Source organism: Triturus cristatus, chromosome 5_1 (genome assembly GCF_964204655.1).
Source record: "Triturus cristatus chromosome 5_1, aTriCri1.1, whole genome shotgun sequence".
In the NCBI taxonomy this organism is placed as follows: domain Eukaryota; kingdom Metazoa; phylum Chordata; class Amphibia; order Caudata; family Salamandridae; genus Triturus; species Triturus cristatus.
In genome coordinates, this window is record NC_140587.1 from 1,011,668,268 (window position 1) to 1,011,682,148 (window position 13,881).

General features: G+C 43.4%; 1 protein-coding gene across 1 annotated transcript in view; it reads right to left on the reverse strand.

Moving 5' to 3' along the window:
- The window catches only part of LOC146832789 (fibrous sheath-interacting protein 2-like), a 538,629-nt gene that overhangs the window by 298,512 nt on the left and 226,236 nt on the right, over positions 1-13,881 (reverse strand). Inside the window, exon 2 of the mRNA XM_085603979.1 lies at positions 3,488-4,357. Coding sequence (XP_085460105.1) covers positions 3,488-4,357 — 870 coding nt within the window. The remainder of the gene's footprint in view (positions 1-3,487; positions 4,358-13,881) is intronic.

Genomic DNA, 13,881 nt, shown 5'->3' on the forward strand with positions numbered 1-13,881 from the left:
AGGAGATTTATATCAAGACGGACAGTTGCTCCTGTTTGACACACTTGTGAGCGCATATGATCTACCGCAGGGCCAGTTTTTACTACATGCTGTGCTCACTAGAACGTTGAGGTTCCTTTAGGGGGACATAGCAGAAGAACCAAAAACACACCTAACACTCCAGTATCTGCACATAATGGGTGCAGGCTGACATCTCATCAGATGGTTGGCAAAGTCATTATGGCTGCATGAATCAGCCCCACTAGTGAAACTAAAAGAACACTGGGACACTGATCTGCAGAGCCAAAGCACTGACCGGGAATGGGCAAAAATATTAGAAAGCCCTACCTACATACCGAGGAATGCCAGGTTTCGGCTAATACAATATTATATAACACAAAGAGCTTACATGACACCGGCCTCAATTAATCAAATTTTTCAATTGAGAGGATGCACGGTGCCCTCGCTGTAGACTGGTGGGAGGAGACCTCATAAACATGCTGTGGGCATGCAATAAACTGACTGCTTACTGGGAGACTATCACAACACAATTAGAGAGCTGCACGGACTGCAAAATGGAGTGGAACTGGGAGGTGTGCTTGCTGGGCCTCTACCAGAGGACTAAGAAACATAAAGTGACAACCCACTTTATAGATCTGAGACTCATAGTGGCAAAGCACCTCAATATTAAACGTTGGAAGTCCCCTGACCACCCGGCAGTGAAGGCCTGGTATCACTCCATGATATGCTGTGCGCAAGCGGCGCACCGGCATACGTAAGTTACCCATGGCCGTAGCATGGGATACAATACTAATAGACCTCCGAGGCACATGACAGGAACACCTGGAGACACAGGGGCTATCTCAGGCGACAAGCAGGACACGGAGCATGCTGTGGGTACCGCATAGTAGCTAGAGTTCCCCTTCCAATAGGCACCATTCCAGAAGTAGAGCATGGCCAGTATGCGCGCAGCAACCCCTGACATGTACCCAAGATAACACACACAAACACTGGGACATAAGTGCAAGAGATGTTGGCGAAGGAAGGGGCATGAGACTTATGAAATGCAATGTAGTGGTAACACCATCTGCGCTCAATACATTGATTCTGTGAGATGTGATTCCCCTACCTCTCACCCCCTTATCCCACTGTTCACTCCCCAAGAGTTAGCATGTTATTGCAAGCAGTATTGTATACATTCTTGTCGAATATTTGTAGACAGCATATTATGTTGTTATAGCGAATGCTGTACAATTTTGTCTTTGGTACCAAATCCGGGACTTGCAGCAAAGAAGTTTAACACTGGCAAGTAGTGGCTAGATAAGATGCAAGTATGTAATTTAAGTCGTTTGTGAATGCTGTGATACATGGAAATCAATAAAACTAATAAATAAAAAATAAATAAAAATTCCCTACAACCCCAATCAAGAACTGGGACCCTCTAATAACCCTGTTAAGATCAAACTCTGAATTCATTCCCATGTGAAGCCTATTGGCTTCATCATAGAAATAACATAGCTTTTCAAGAACTACATCACCAAGAAGATGTGAACTGCTTGGTACCAGCTCACATTCAATAGAAATCAAACTTTACTTGCCTTACGTTGAGTCTGGAACAATTGTTGAAGTCTTGTCATCCCTGACCATGAAAGCCACAGTGTCCAACTTACTAGCATACCCAGTACACCTGCGCTCCAGTGACAAGTATCCTGTATTCCACTGGAGGATTCACCACAAATCTAAAGAATTATGATCCTATCACATTGACCCTAAAGTAACTGCACTGGCTATCCAATGCATGCCTGCATCATCTTCAAACCCACTAAATCAACTCAGAGTAGTAGCATCCAACTTGGCAATGAAATTAAGTTAGGAGGCCAAATCAACACTCCAAATCATGGGATCATCAGATCAAAGATAAAGATTTGTAAAAAGGACACAACCTGTAAATAAACTCTCTGAGGTTATGTTCAAGGACCATTAAACAATATTCCACAGGAACTCAGTAGTGGATTTTGAGTTTCGTGGATGGGTTACTTTGTCACAGATATCCAGTCCACTTTATTACAAGAACACTAGGATAAAATGCACTTGTAACAAGGCAGACCGAATAAAAAACACATTACTGACGGAGTAACTCCTACATTTCAGTAAGGAACATAAACTCATGTCTCCAAGAACTACATCATCTGACACGTTAGAAAATTTCCTTCCACCTGGTCCCTTGGCAAATGTTAACGAATTTCTCTCACCACTTGCATACAACCATGAATAGACCCTCCACCCTGTTGCGTGTGCTCATGCAAATCAGTTGGTCTGTGCTCAATATGTCCCATTCAGATACAATTTCTTCCTATGTAGCCGGGGGTCATTTGGATACTGATAGGCAGTCCACTGAATGGGCCGGCCAATGGGGCTCTCACGTTCGCTTTCCCAGAAGTGGACTATCTCCCTTAATTAGAGATGCACCCCGCCTGGCGGGCATCACTTGCTGAACATGCACATGCCAGTGCAGCAGATGCACTTTTGGAAAAAAGTTAACACCACGCTGCCAGCCAACCCACATGGCATTTTTGTTAGTATTTTTAAACCGATTTCCAAACTGGGAGTTTTTCAGTGGAAAGGAAAAAACAATGGCCATTTTCTATTTCTGGGTCTCCTATGCTTTGCGTGGGTGCCCGAGGCAGGAAAAGCAGTGCTCCACAATCAGAAAAATGAGGCAGAGAAACCGCAAGAGTAGCAGAGTAGGAGCCACACTCTAAATGAGGTCATAAGGTTCTTGCGAATCAAAACTGTGAGCATTCCTCGAGTGCGTCCTCACTACTTCTATTTGTGGACGTCATCCATGTACTCGATGAGGCCTGTTCCGAAAGAAATTCTGGAGTACATAAGGTGTCCTGTACTACTTGTTTATGTACTCTTCCGTGCCTTTGTGAACTGGCCGAAAACCCTCAAAAAAGTGGATGAACTGGAAAAACACAGAGAATATCCATATACAATTAGTAAAAATAAAAAGGACTATGCCCTCCTGGACGATTTACTAATAATGAACCGACGTTGTGGGGCCGATCCACAAAGGCATGTAAGAATACCTAAAAGTGTACTCCTGCAGTACTACTTCCTGTACTCACAAATACTTTTTGGGACTCTGGCACCGTTGTATTGTGCACTGCTTTAACAGTCGCTGAAAGGTGTTGTTTAAAAATCCCATTTTAACACGTGTTGATTTTTATGAATACTAATACCAACAGCGAGATAGTTTTCCGAGAGAGAATAAAAAGGCTATTCGTTAACCACGAGCTTTCCAAAAACAAAGATATTCACAAGCCCTTTTTGTCTTGCATATTTTACACGTTTATAACCTTTCAGAACAGATCAGCAAATGAAGGACTGTGTTAAACATTATAATGAGCCTATCAATAAGAGATCATTTACTGAAATAAACTTTATTTAAAAAAATCTACAAAACTGTTTTCCCTCAGAGCAAAAGACAAACAGGGCCACTTACTTGTGAATGCCTCTCAGGCTCCGAAATATCACTTCGTGTTAACTGTACTAAATTATTCTGTACACTGCTTTTTGCCAGGTTCGGTTCTTGAACACTATTGTTGTTCAATCGATCAAGGATTCCACACCTTTTACGCACCTCCGTGTTGCCCTTCGGCTCGTTTTTCAAGGTTTTACCAATTATTCCAGAATTTGTAAAATGAGGAATGTCGAATGAATATTTTTTGTTTTCTGTATTTCTATAAGCTTTAGGTGGACTTGCATTCCAGTTAAAACAGGAAACACTGCACCGTTTCTTTTTGTTTGTAACGAGATGGCCGTTTTTTTTCTGAGAATGACAGTCATGGCCGATCTTCGAATTAAAACATTTCGCAAAATGTTTCCGTTTGGTAAATGAAATGGTCTCATTTTTCTGTAACAGCGACTTACATGGATTGCCCAATTCTTTTTTTCTCCCATACTCTTTTTCTTTCTGTAATTGTTTATCAGCCATCAGATATGTATCGTCGTTGAAAGTGAATTCTTCGGTGCCGCTGTCCCCATCATAGCTTTCAATATCATGGGCATCTAAACGAAACACAAGTTCTCCTTTAATTGTCACATCTTGAAGAATGTTCACATCGGTAACATCCGGTTTTAGGACGTTGAGGTCTGGCTCTTTATTTGCTTGATGGTCATTTTTCTCCTGTAGCTGTTTATTAACTATCCAATTAATATAGTTTTTGAAAGCGATTTCATGGAAATTATCATGATTTTCAATAACATTAACTTTTAGCCGACCTGGCTCCCCTTCACTGTTTTCATCTTTTAGAAGTTCTGTGTTTTTGCTGTTAGGATTTGACTCATTGAGAACAGAGTTTCTACTGAAAACCTACAATGAAAAGAAGGATTTATTTTTGAGAATTTGAGTTGAAATTAACAGGTTCTCTTTAATGTATATTATCACATCACTTATATTACCTAAAATGCAAATAGGTGCTCAAATCCGGTGCAAATATTAACATGTTTTCCCATTTTTCAAGGAAGAAATGCATTCATTAGTGTCAGAAATCACTGCAACACCATTTGACATTTAAATAGGTTGAATACTGTGATACTTTTTTAAATTTCTTTTTATTTCTTTTTATTGATTACAACAAACAACAGTTCATATTTCACAGTGAATGCAGCGTTCAATTCACCATAATCATTGACACGGAACACATGGGTCAGTTTCAATAAGTAATCCCAACCCTTGGTTAGATTGTTCTTGCATTTCAAGTTTTTAGTTCATCTGAGGAGGCTTGTGACGGTAATCTGGGCGGTACACATATTTCCCCCATAGGCATTCCATTTACCCCATATTTGCATCCACTTTCTAGGGCACCCCCTGGACACATATACTGTTTTCTCCCTGAACATGCACCAGACCATATATTTTTCCCATTCCTTCACTGTCGGTACATCCTGTGCCCCCCATTTCCTTGCTATGTTTCTCTGAGACATTGGGTTGTTGGTTGACTGGAGTGTGAGCCCTGCACAAGCAACATGCACAAACCCTTGCGGGGTGAACAACAAAAAGTCACTGAATTAATCTGTGATTAACTCTGGGTAGCTTGGCACAAAAAGCAGTCAGGCTGAACTTAGTGACAATGCGTAAAGTATTTATGCAGTACTCAAATAGTAATAATGTAAAAACACAAGACAGGAAAATTACCAAATCAATTTAGAAAAATAGACTACATTTTAATAAATTATTTGACACCAAAATGAAATAAATAAAACAATCAGTAGAACCGAAGTAATGGATTTTTTAAGTTTTCAGTGAAATCTAGTGCCTAAAAGATCAAAGCTCCAACCATGGACACCTAGTTGCCAAGACCATGTCAAAGTCAAAAGTTAAGGCCGTCCGCGATGGAGTGCAGCTTGAATACAAGAAGTGGACTGGGCCAAGTCAGCACTTACCATGGGACTTTGAAAAATTCTTGAAGAAATATGTCTGAGAAGTTAAAGTTCAGCCTAGCAAAGCTGGAGGAGGTGCCCAAGGAGGAATCCTCGTGAGCAGATTGCCTTGGGTTGAAGCCGCAATGAAGATTTCTACATTCGGACTTAGTTGCTGAAATGTAAGTCGAAAAACTCCAGTGGGACGAGGCAGAGGGCTGTGGCCGAACACAGTTCCATGAGGTTGGATACCCATTTGGCAAAACACTTCTGAAACAGATTTGCTGCTGCAGAGAAGAACGTAGTGGGAGAAGTCTCAAAGTCTATTCAACCTGAAGTACCGGGTTTTTAGAACCCAGCGGTGCAGGGGAACACACCCTAAGACTTCGGATTCTTCCTGTTTCAGACCCACAGAAACACAGAGTCTTCTAGGTGAATTCAAAGAACGTCTTTATTGGCTGCAGACCAATCACAGATATCCGAGAAGTACAACACGATGTATGTTCTCAGGAGACTGCTCCCAAACCAAAAACCAGTCTTTACTTATATACACAAAATTACGCTTTGGGGGCAACACCGCCCCTGTTTTACAAGTGGTCATTCACATATTTTAGTTTCAAAGGAACAGCAGAGCCATAATGACAATCCCACATTTCAGTTCATTAAGCATGCAGTTATTGTACCCAGCAAGGCTCAGAACCCTCATCAGCTAACAGCAGACCCCAATAAAACGGGCACCTCCTGCTCGTAAAACAAGCCATAAAGAAGGAAACAGAGTCAGGTGTGAAAACAGCTTAGTCAGGGATCGTGTGCGAACAGGGGCTTTATGATGGGTCGAGCCCTGATGCTAATCACATTAGGCCGCGAGAAAGGAACCGGCCGGACAGGATTGACCTCGGGCAGCGGAGTCGGCTTGCACAGGTCAGAGAGAAGTCACAGAAGGTGTACGTGTCCTTTAAGCCTAGGCATGGCCTTAGTGCACAGCCTATGTGAGGGCAACCACAAAATGGCTACTACTGTAAAATGGAACCCATGGATACAATATGTAGTATCGTATACACGGTGAATTCATCAGTGGAACATGATGAAAACACTCATACATACCGCGTTGCTCATTTGCGGTTTGCTGATACCAAACTTGGCATGGTGGGACCATGCCACCTGCACGGTTCCGATTTTTACAGTACCACAGACCCTCCTTTTGCCCTTACATAGGCAAGAACTATACTAATCTGAGTCCAAGTCTACATTCATGAAGTCATGGAGATGTTGCTGTAGCATCATCCTATTGCTTAGCTCGTCCTTCGATATAGGTTTCCTTACACATGATGTAACACAGAGGCTACACATTACAGGGGCACACTGTATACACAAACAGAACAGGAAAAGAATGGCTAAGATCATTCCAATGACTATTAAAATCTTCCATCCCCAAGCTGATATCAGTCCCCAGAACCACCCCATCAGCGACCAATCTCCTTTATGTACATAAATGGATTCGGAAATCTTATGCAGTTTGGAAATGGCCTGGTAGACTGTCGGAGCGTTATCCGGTATGAAAATACAACAGCTTGATTGGATGACCTTGCATACCCCACCACGGTCTGCAAGTATGACGTCTAGAACCATACGGTTCTGCAACGTCATCAGGCGATCCGCTTGAAGCTCAGCTGTCAAGTTACCAAGGGCACCAGCCGTTACATTAACAGTGGTTTCAACTAAACGAGTCAGTTGTCTCAGGTTCCGACTATTGACCATTGGTCCCCAAAACGGCAGGAAACCCAGGAAAAAGTCTCCCGCTTCCTGACCGGCAGTATCTTCCTTACTAACGACGCCTCTCACAACTCTGGTCTTGTGATAATCAGAGGCGGCAGTAAATGTTGGCGGTAGCAAATTCGCAACATAGCATGTGCCCGAGAAATCAGGGGGCAACCATGTATATGCTCGATCATTGCAGACAAAGTATGTACCCTTGGCAGCCAAAAACGCAGGGGAAAACTGTGATGGAAAAGTGTATGTTTCAGTACAGTTACTCTTCCCTAGTTGAGCTCTTGGATTCTGACCATTACCTTATAGACAGAACCGACCTATGTGGGGTACGACCCAAATCGGAGATGAACTCTTGTGCTGTTTTTCACCCAAACTGATGCTATACCCAGTCGCGTTCCAACCTACATAAGCTCGCAACTCATCCTTGGGAATAGATGTATATGCATCGATATCTCTACTCATATCTGCAACTCCTTTCATCAAGGCTTTATTATTCGAGTTAGGTCTAATGGAGCGCGGTGGTCGCTGGGAGTAGGTTTCAAGCGCAAAAAGAAACATGGTCTGGAATGCCCATGATGAACCATTATAGCTGAATGGCAGTACTAGATATGGGATGCCCTTATTAATGGTGTGCGGCATCAAACCACACACCCAGCAGTTTGTTGTATTCATAACTAGTTGGTGCTGGTGCAGGAGTTGAATGAACGAATTGTTTACAAATTCAGCACGTCTAGCTTGTTCGTGTTCTGGCAGAGGGTGGAAAGAGTGTTGGGAAGCAGTAGGAAGAGGTGTGGGCTGTACAGTGGGTGCAAGTGACACTTGGAAAGACAATAATACGCAACCTACAGAAAACATCATTATGCTAGAGAGTACAAACAGACATAATACTACAAAACATTTGCTATTCATTATTTTACATATTCTGCTCTTGAAATTTATTTCCTCGGTGGGCCTCTTCATCCTGAAAAACTCCATCCTCTAATCGTGCTGCTCGTGGCGGATGAGTATCTTCTGCTAAGGAGTACACCTGTCAGTCCAGGGAACGCCCTAGACCAACCAGAACCGTCGACCTAGCGTCTTCGGCTTGTACCCCAAAGTCTTGGCACCGCGACCCTGCAGCTGAACCCGGATGGTGGTTCGAAAAACAAAAAGTCAAAAAGTTTCTCAGATGAGAGAGCTGCACTTTTGAAAATATCAAAGGAAAATAATTTTTATTTGTCCATAGTTCTTGGCCTCAAATTATACCTATTTCTGCCAGGCACTGTCTGGTCTTGAAACAAGAGTTCAGGCTCTGTGGTATCCAATCGAATTGATGGCGATATAGCTTCCTGCAGAATGTCGTCACTTTCTCGCTCTGTATTTGTCCCCTTTACACGTGCATCGCTAAAAGGCACAAAACGAGGAACAGTCTCAGCCTCGGAGTCAGCGATCCCCTCCTTGACCCACCAGTCATACGGTAGGGGTAAAGGGATCCTCTTACAGTGTATGCCGTGAATCCAATTCTTTTTCCCTTTCACTCGAACTGCTGATCTTGTCGATAGCAGTACTAGGTAGGGTCCGATCCAACGGGGCTCATCATTCTTTGCACGTTGAAAATTTGTAACTAGCACCCACGTTCCAGGATTAATAGGGTGTCCTGGAGCTTCAGAGGCCTGGGGCAGAGTATCGTGAATCTGTTGGTGTAAGACACGCAATTTAGCCATCAATTCATACAGGTAATCAAGCAGTACTGGATATTCGATTTCACTGAACTTTGTCGGCCTTGGCACTCCCCATACATTGGCCAGACGGCCAAACACTATCTCATATGGACTAAGTCCCACTCGCGAATGTACAGTCATTCTTGTTGACAGGAGTGCTAAGGGCAGAGCGTCAGGCCATTTAAGACCGGAGCTCGCCTGAATTTTGGCCAACTTAAGCTTCAAGGTGCCATTGTAGCACTCTACTAATCCAGCTGATTGGGGGTGATTTGCAGCGTGAAACTTTTGCTTAATGCCTAGTCCCTCACACACATTCTTCATCACTCGGCCTACAAATTCACTCCCGTTATCACTCCATACCATCCTTGGCATTCCGAACCTAGGAAAAAGTTCTTTAACTAGGGCTTTAGCTGTGGATAAGGCAGTATTGTCTTTTAGGGGATATGCTTCTATGCATTTTGAAAAGGCACAAACAACAACCAGTACATATTTCAAATTGTTGCATCTTTCCATGTGGATGAAGTCTAGTTGTAAAACTTCAAAAGGATATGATGGAGGCGCAAAATGACCAGGTGGAGTTGGGGTTCCCCTACCAGTATTGTATTTCAGCCATACCATGCAATTTTTGACTACATTCTCTGCACATTTAGGGATTCCAGCATTCTGCCATACTGGAGCCAACAACTTACAAATCCCTTTCACACTGATATGTGCCATTCCATGCGCCATCGTAACCACTGGAAGCATATACGCATCAGGTAACAACCAACGCCGGTGTTCTGACAAATCAATCCAACAACCGTTTTCATCTAATTTACCCTTACTCTCTTTCCACATACTTAATTCTTTTTCTGTGGCTTCAGCTTGAAGGGACTTCACACTCTCTATCGTGTCTTCACACATTCCAACATCACCAACCCATCTTGCGGGGCCTGCAACATACATTCGGGTTGTCACATCTTTTGCTGTTTCTTTCGCGGTCTCGTCAGCAAATGCATTACCACGCCCAACATCATCAGTAACCTTCTTGTGTGCGCTGCATTTCACAATCGCAACTTGTAAGGGCAAGGTCAGTGACTCAAGGAGATCATTCACTAACTCACAATTCTGAATCTTAGCTCCATGCGAAGTCAGGAACCCACGTTCTTTCCACAAACGCCCAAAACTATGGGCCACACCAAAAGCGTACTGACTGTCAGTATATATGTTCACTTTCATTCCTTTCGACAACACGCATGCTCTTGTGAGTGCAATTAATTCTGCTGCTTGAGCCGAATTATGTGGTATGCGTGCAGTTTCAACAATCGTGTGCAGAGTAGTGACAGCATACGCAGCAGTCGTATCACCATTCGGAAGCTTGAAGCATGAACCATCCACCCACAAGGTACCATCACATTCAACCAGGGGAGTATCTTTAAGATCCACTCTCCCTTTTGTTTCTTCTTCTGTTCTGAACAGACAATCATGCTGTTCAACCTCATCTGTGTCTGCTGAAATTGGCAGTAATGTGGCTGGATTCAACGTATTGCACCTCTTTATGTGTACATGACTTGCTAGCAGTGTCAACTCGTAACTTGACAATCGAGCATTAGTTAAATGCTGTGTCTTGGTCCTATTTAACAATGTGTCCACTGCATGAGGAACCATTACAATCAATGTGTTATTCATCACTAGTCCAGCAGACTGTTGAATAGACGCAGCTGCTGCCGCTGTAGCTCTTAAACAACTTGGCAATGCCCTCGCTACAGGGTCCAAAGTCGATGAAAAATACGCGCATGGGCGCGGTCTGTCTCCAAAAGGCTGTGTCAGTACTGACAATGCACAACCGTCTCTTTCATAAACGTACAGGGTAAAAGGCTTACTATAGTCGGGGGTACCCAACACAGGAGCTGAACATAATGCCTCTCGTAATTCCACAAAACTTTTCTGACACTCTTCAGACCATGGGACAGGATTTGGTATATCTTTATATGTTAATGCTAGCAATGGTTTTGCCAATAAAGAAAAACTCGGGATCCAGTGCCTACAATATGAAGTGATGCCCAGGAAAGCACGCACTTCTCTCTTTGTCTTTGGCACGCTTAATTGTGCAATGGCTTGGATTCTTTCTTGGGTCAGCTTCCTTCCCTCCTTCGAGAAGAGATGACCTAAATAGGTCACCTCTTGTCCACAATATTGCAGCTTAGAGAGAGACACTTTGTGATGGAAGGTAGACAAATGACGCAACAATGATGATGTAGCTTGTTTACAAATCTCCTCAGTATCTGCGGCGATTAGTAAATCGTCAACATACTGGATAAGGGTAGCACCTTTAGGTAAAACAAGGGCATCAAGCTGTGCTTTTAAAGCCTGACTGTATATTGATGGGCTTTCACAGTAGCCCTGTGGAGCACGTTTAAAACGGAAGCTTCGACCTCCTAAACAAAAGCCAAAAATATCTCTGCTCTCCTCTGCAATCGGGATACTAAAGAAAGCATTCTTTAAATCAATTACTGAGAACCAAGCAGCGGAAGCTGGGATCATAGTCAACAAGGCGGTTATATCAGGGACCACTGGAAACTGTGGCACAACAACCTTATTGACCTCTCTAAGATCGATCACAAATCTGTAAACAGGTGGCTGCGAAGGGTCAGTACGTTTCAAAACAGGCAGAACCGGACTATTGCAAACGTTGCCTCTTGTCTCTTCAATGACATCCTTCTCAATTAAATCATAGATAATTGCTAACAACACTTTTTCACCTTCCTTAGAGATCTTGTACTGGGGAATGCGGGGCAATTTAACATTGGCTTTTAAAGTGACAACATAAGGCGGTATTTCCAAAAGGCCCACATCATTAGGGCCAGTGGCCCAAAGGCATCAGGAAGAGACGACAATTCAGCTGGTAGTTCAGTCTTTGACAAATACATGGGAGAAATCACTTCCTTACCCAGCGTAAGTTGTACTCCTGTGGGAGAACAATATAATGTCGCATGTAATCTCTTCAACAGGTCCAATCCTAACAAGTTTTCATTACATCCTGTTGTTAGGATGAGGGGTGCTTTCAGCTCACAAGGTCCAACAGAAAGGGCCATAGGACTTGAGATCGGGTTCCTAACCGGGGCGCCAGAAAAATCTACGTAAACATTCATTTCGCCAGACAAAGGCGCGCCAGGGAGTTTGGAGCGCATAATAGAACTCTTTGCAGCACCAGTGTCCAGCAGAAAGGGCTCTGTTATACCCGCTGTAGTCACCTTAACATACGGTCCGCTCTGGTCCACTGGCAATGAAACAACTCCCTCTCTCTGTCTACGGCTGTCCTAGTAATCATTCCCTTCCGTATCATCATCTTCTGCATAGTAGTCATTATTATAGTACTGCGCTGTCTTGCCGGTCGCATTGGCTTGCTGATCAAAACTATTCATCGTATTTTGAGGCGGAAGAGGACGCGCGTTCTGGGGAACATTCCCACGCCCTCTACCTCTTGGGGCTTGCTGGCCACCTCTACCTCTTGCACAATAAGCATTATTTGTGCGTTGCAACAATCTGAGACAATTATTTTTAAAGTGACCCTCCTCCTTGCAATACGAACATTGATTGGGACCGATAGGGACACGTGGTTGATAATACCCATACATTTGCTGAATATTCTGAAACTGTTGGGGTTGCTGATAGATACCCTGGGTTTGCCTATAATTATTCTGACCTGCACGTGGCGGATAAGCCTGCTGTAAAAGAACCTTCGTTTTCAACTCTTTCGTTTTCTTGTCTGTTCTATCCTTCTCATCTTTATCCCTATTTTCATAATACTGTGCAGTAGCCAGTATTTGTGCTGAAGAGGAAACGGCCCAAGAACTCTCCGAATCTTTTAATTTCTTACACAACTCTGGAAGCAAATTATGCACAAATTTATCAACAAATAACCGTTGGCCCCCTTCTGTACTCATGTCCTGACCACTGTGGTCGATAAATGTTTCTTCAAACCTAGTGAAGAAATCGGACACTGTTTCATCTTTCTTCTGTTTGCACGCGGATAATTTATCCCAATTTACACGTATTGCGGGCATTAAAGTTTTCATATAATTAATTATTCTACCAGGGAGTTCTGCTACCACGGGATCAGGCTTGGCACCACCAACCTGTCTATTGTCTGCATTAATGATATTAGCCCATGTGTCACCTAGGTCTGCAGCATGATCTGCATTGCGAATCAATCCCCACAAAGGCTGTGGAACAACATTCCCGAACAACATATCTATGTCAGCCAGGTTCATGACACACGATTCTGCAGTCTGTGATAACTCCTTATAATATCCCGCAGGGTTCTTACGGGGGTCAGGCAATGTCTGCTTAAGGGCTAAAACTTCAGATCGTTTCCAGGGAACATGTACCCAAACACGCTGAAAATGTGCCAGAACAGGTGGATTAGCATTCGCATCACCAGGTCTCCAAACTGGAGGAACCTCACGCATCGGATATTGTCGCGCTTTTACTTGTTTCCCTTCAGGGAATTCCTGTCCAAACAACGATTGCTGACAATCCCCATTCCTGAAAGACAGCAGTGTCGCAACTGCCTTCTCAACATCAGAACCCACAATCGTACCTTTTCCAAATTCAAATCGCACTTGACACAACTCTTGCGGACTGGAGTCTACATCATTATCTTCCAATTCCTCACATAGAATTTCACACATTTTCTCAAAAACGTACCGCTGTTGTGGCGCTTCCCACTGATGAAAAACATTAACAACAGATTCTACATCATATCTAGAAGGATAAACAATCCATCTACGTGCCATGCGGTCCAGTTCTTCTTTCTCTCTAGAACCAGGTATTTGACTACGTAACTGCTTACGCTGTGGACCAGGGGTCGTAGTAGACGACCCAAAGAGGGGTGATATAAGACTAGTGACTGCACTAGCTATTCGCTGTCGTGCAGAAGGAGAAGTCGAGGCAAGAACCGGAAAAAAAACAGAGGGAAGGAAAACGGGTGCAGATACAGATACAGGGGTAGCAGTAGGTAGGG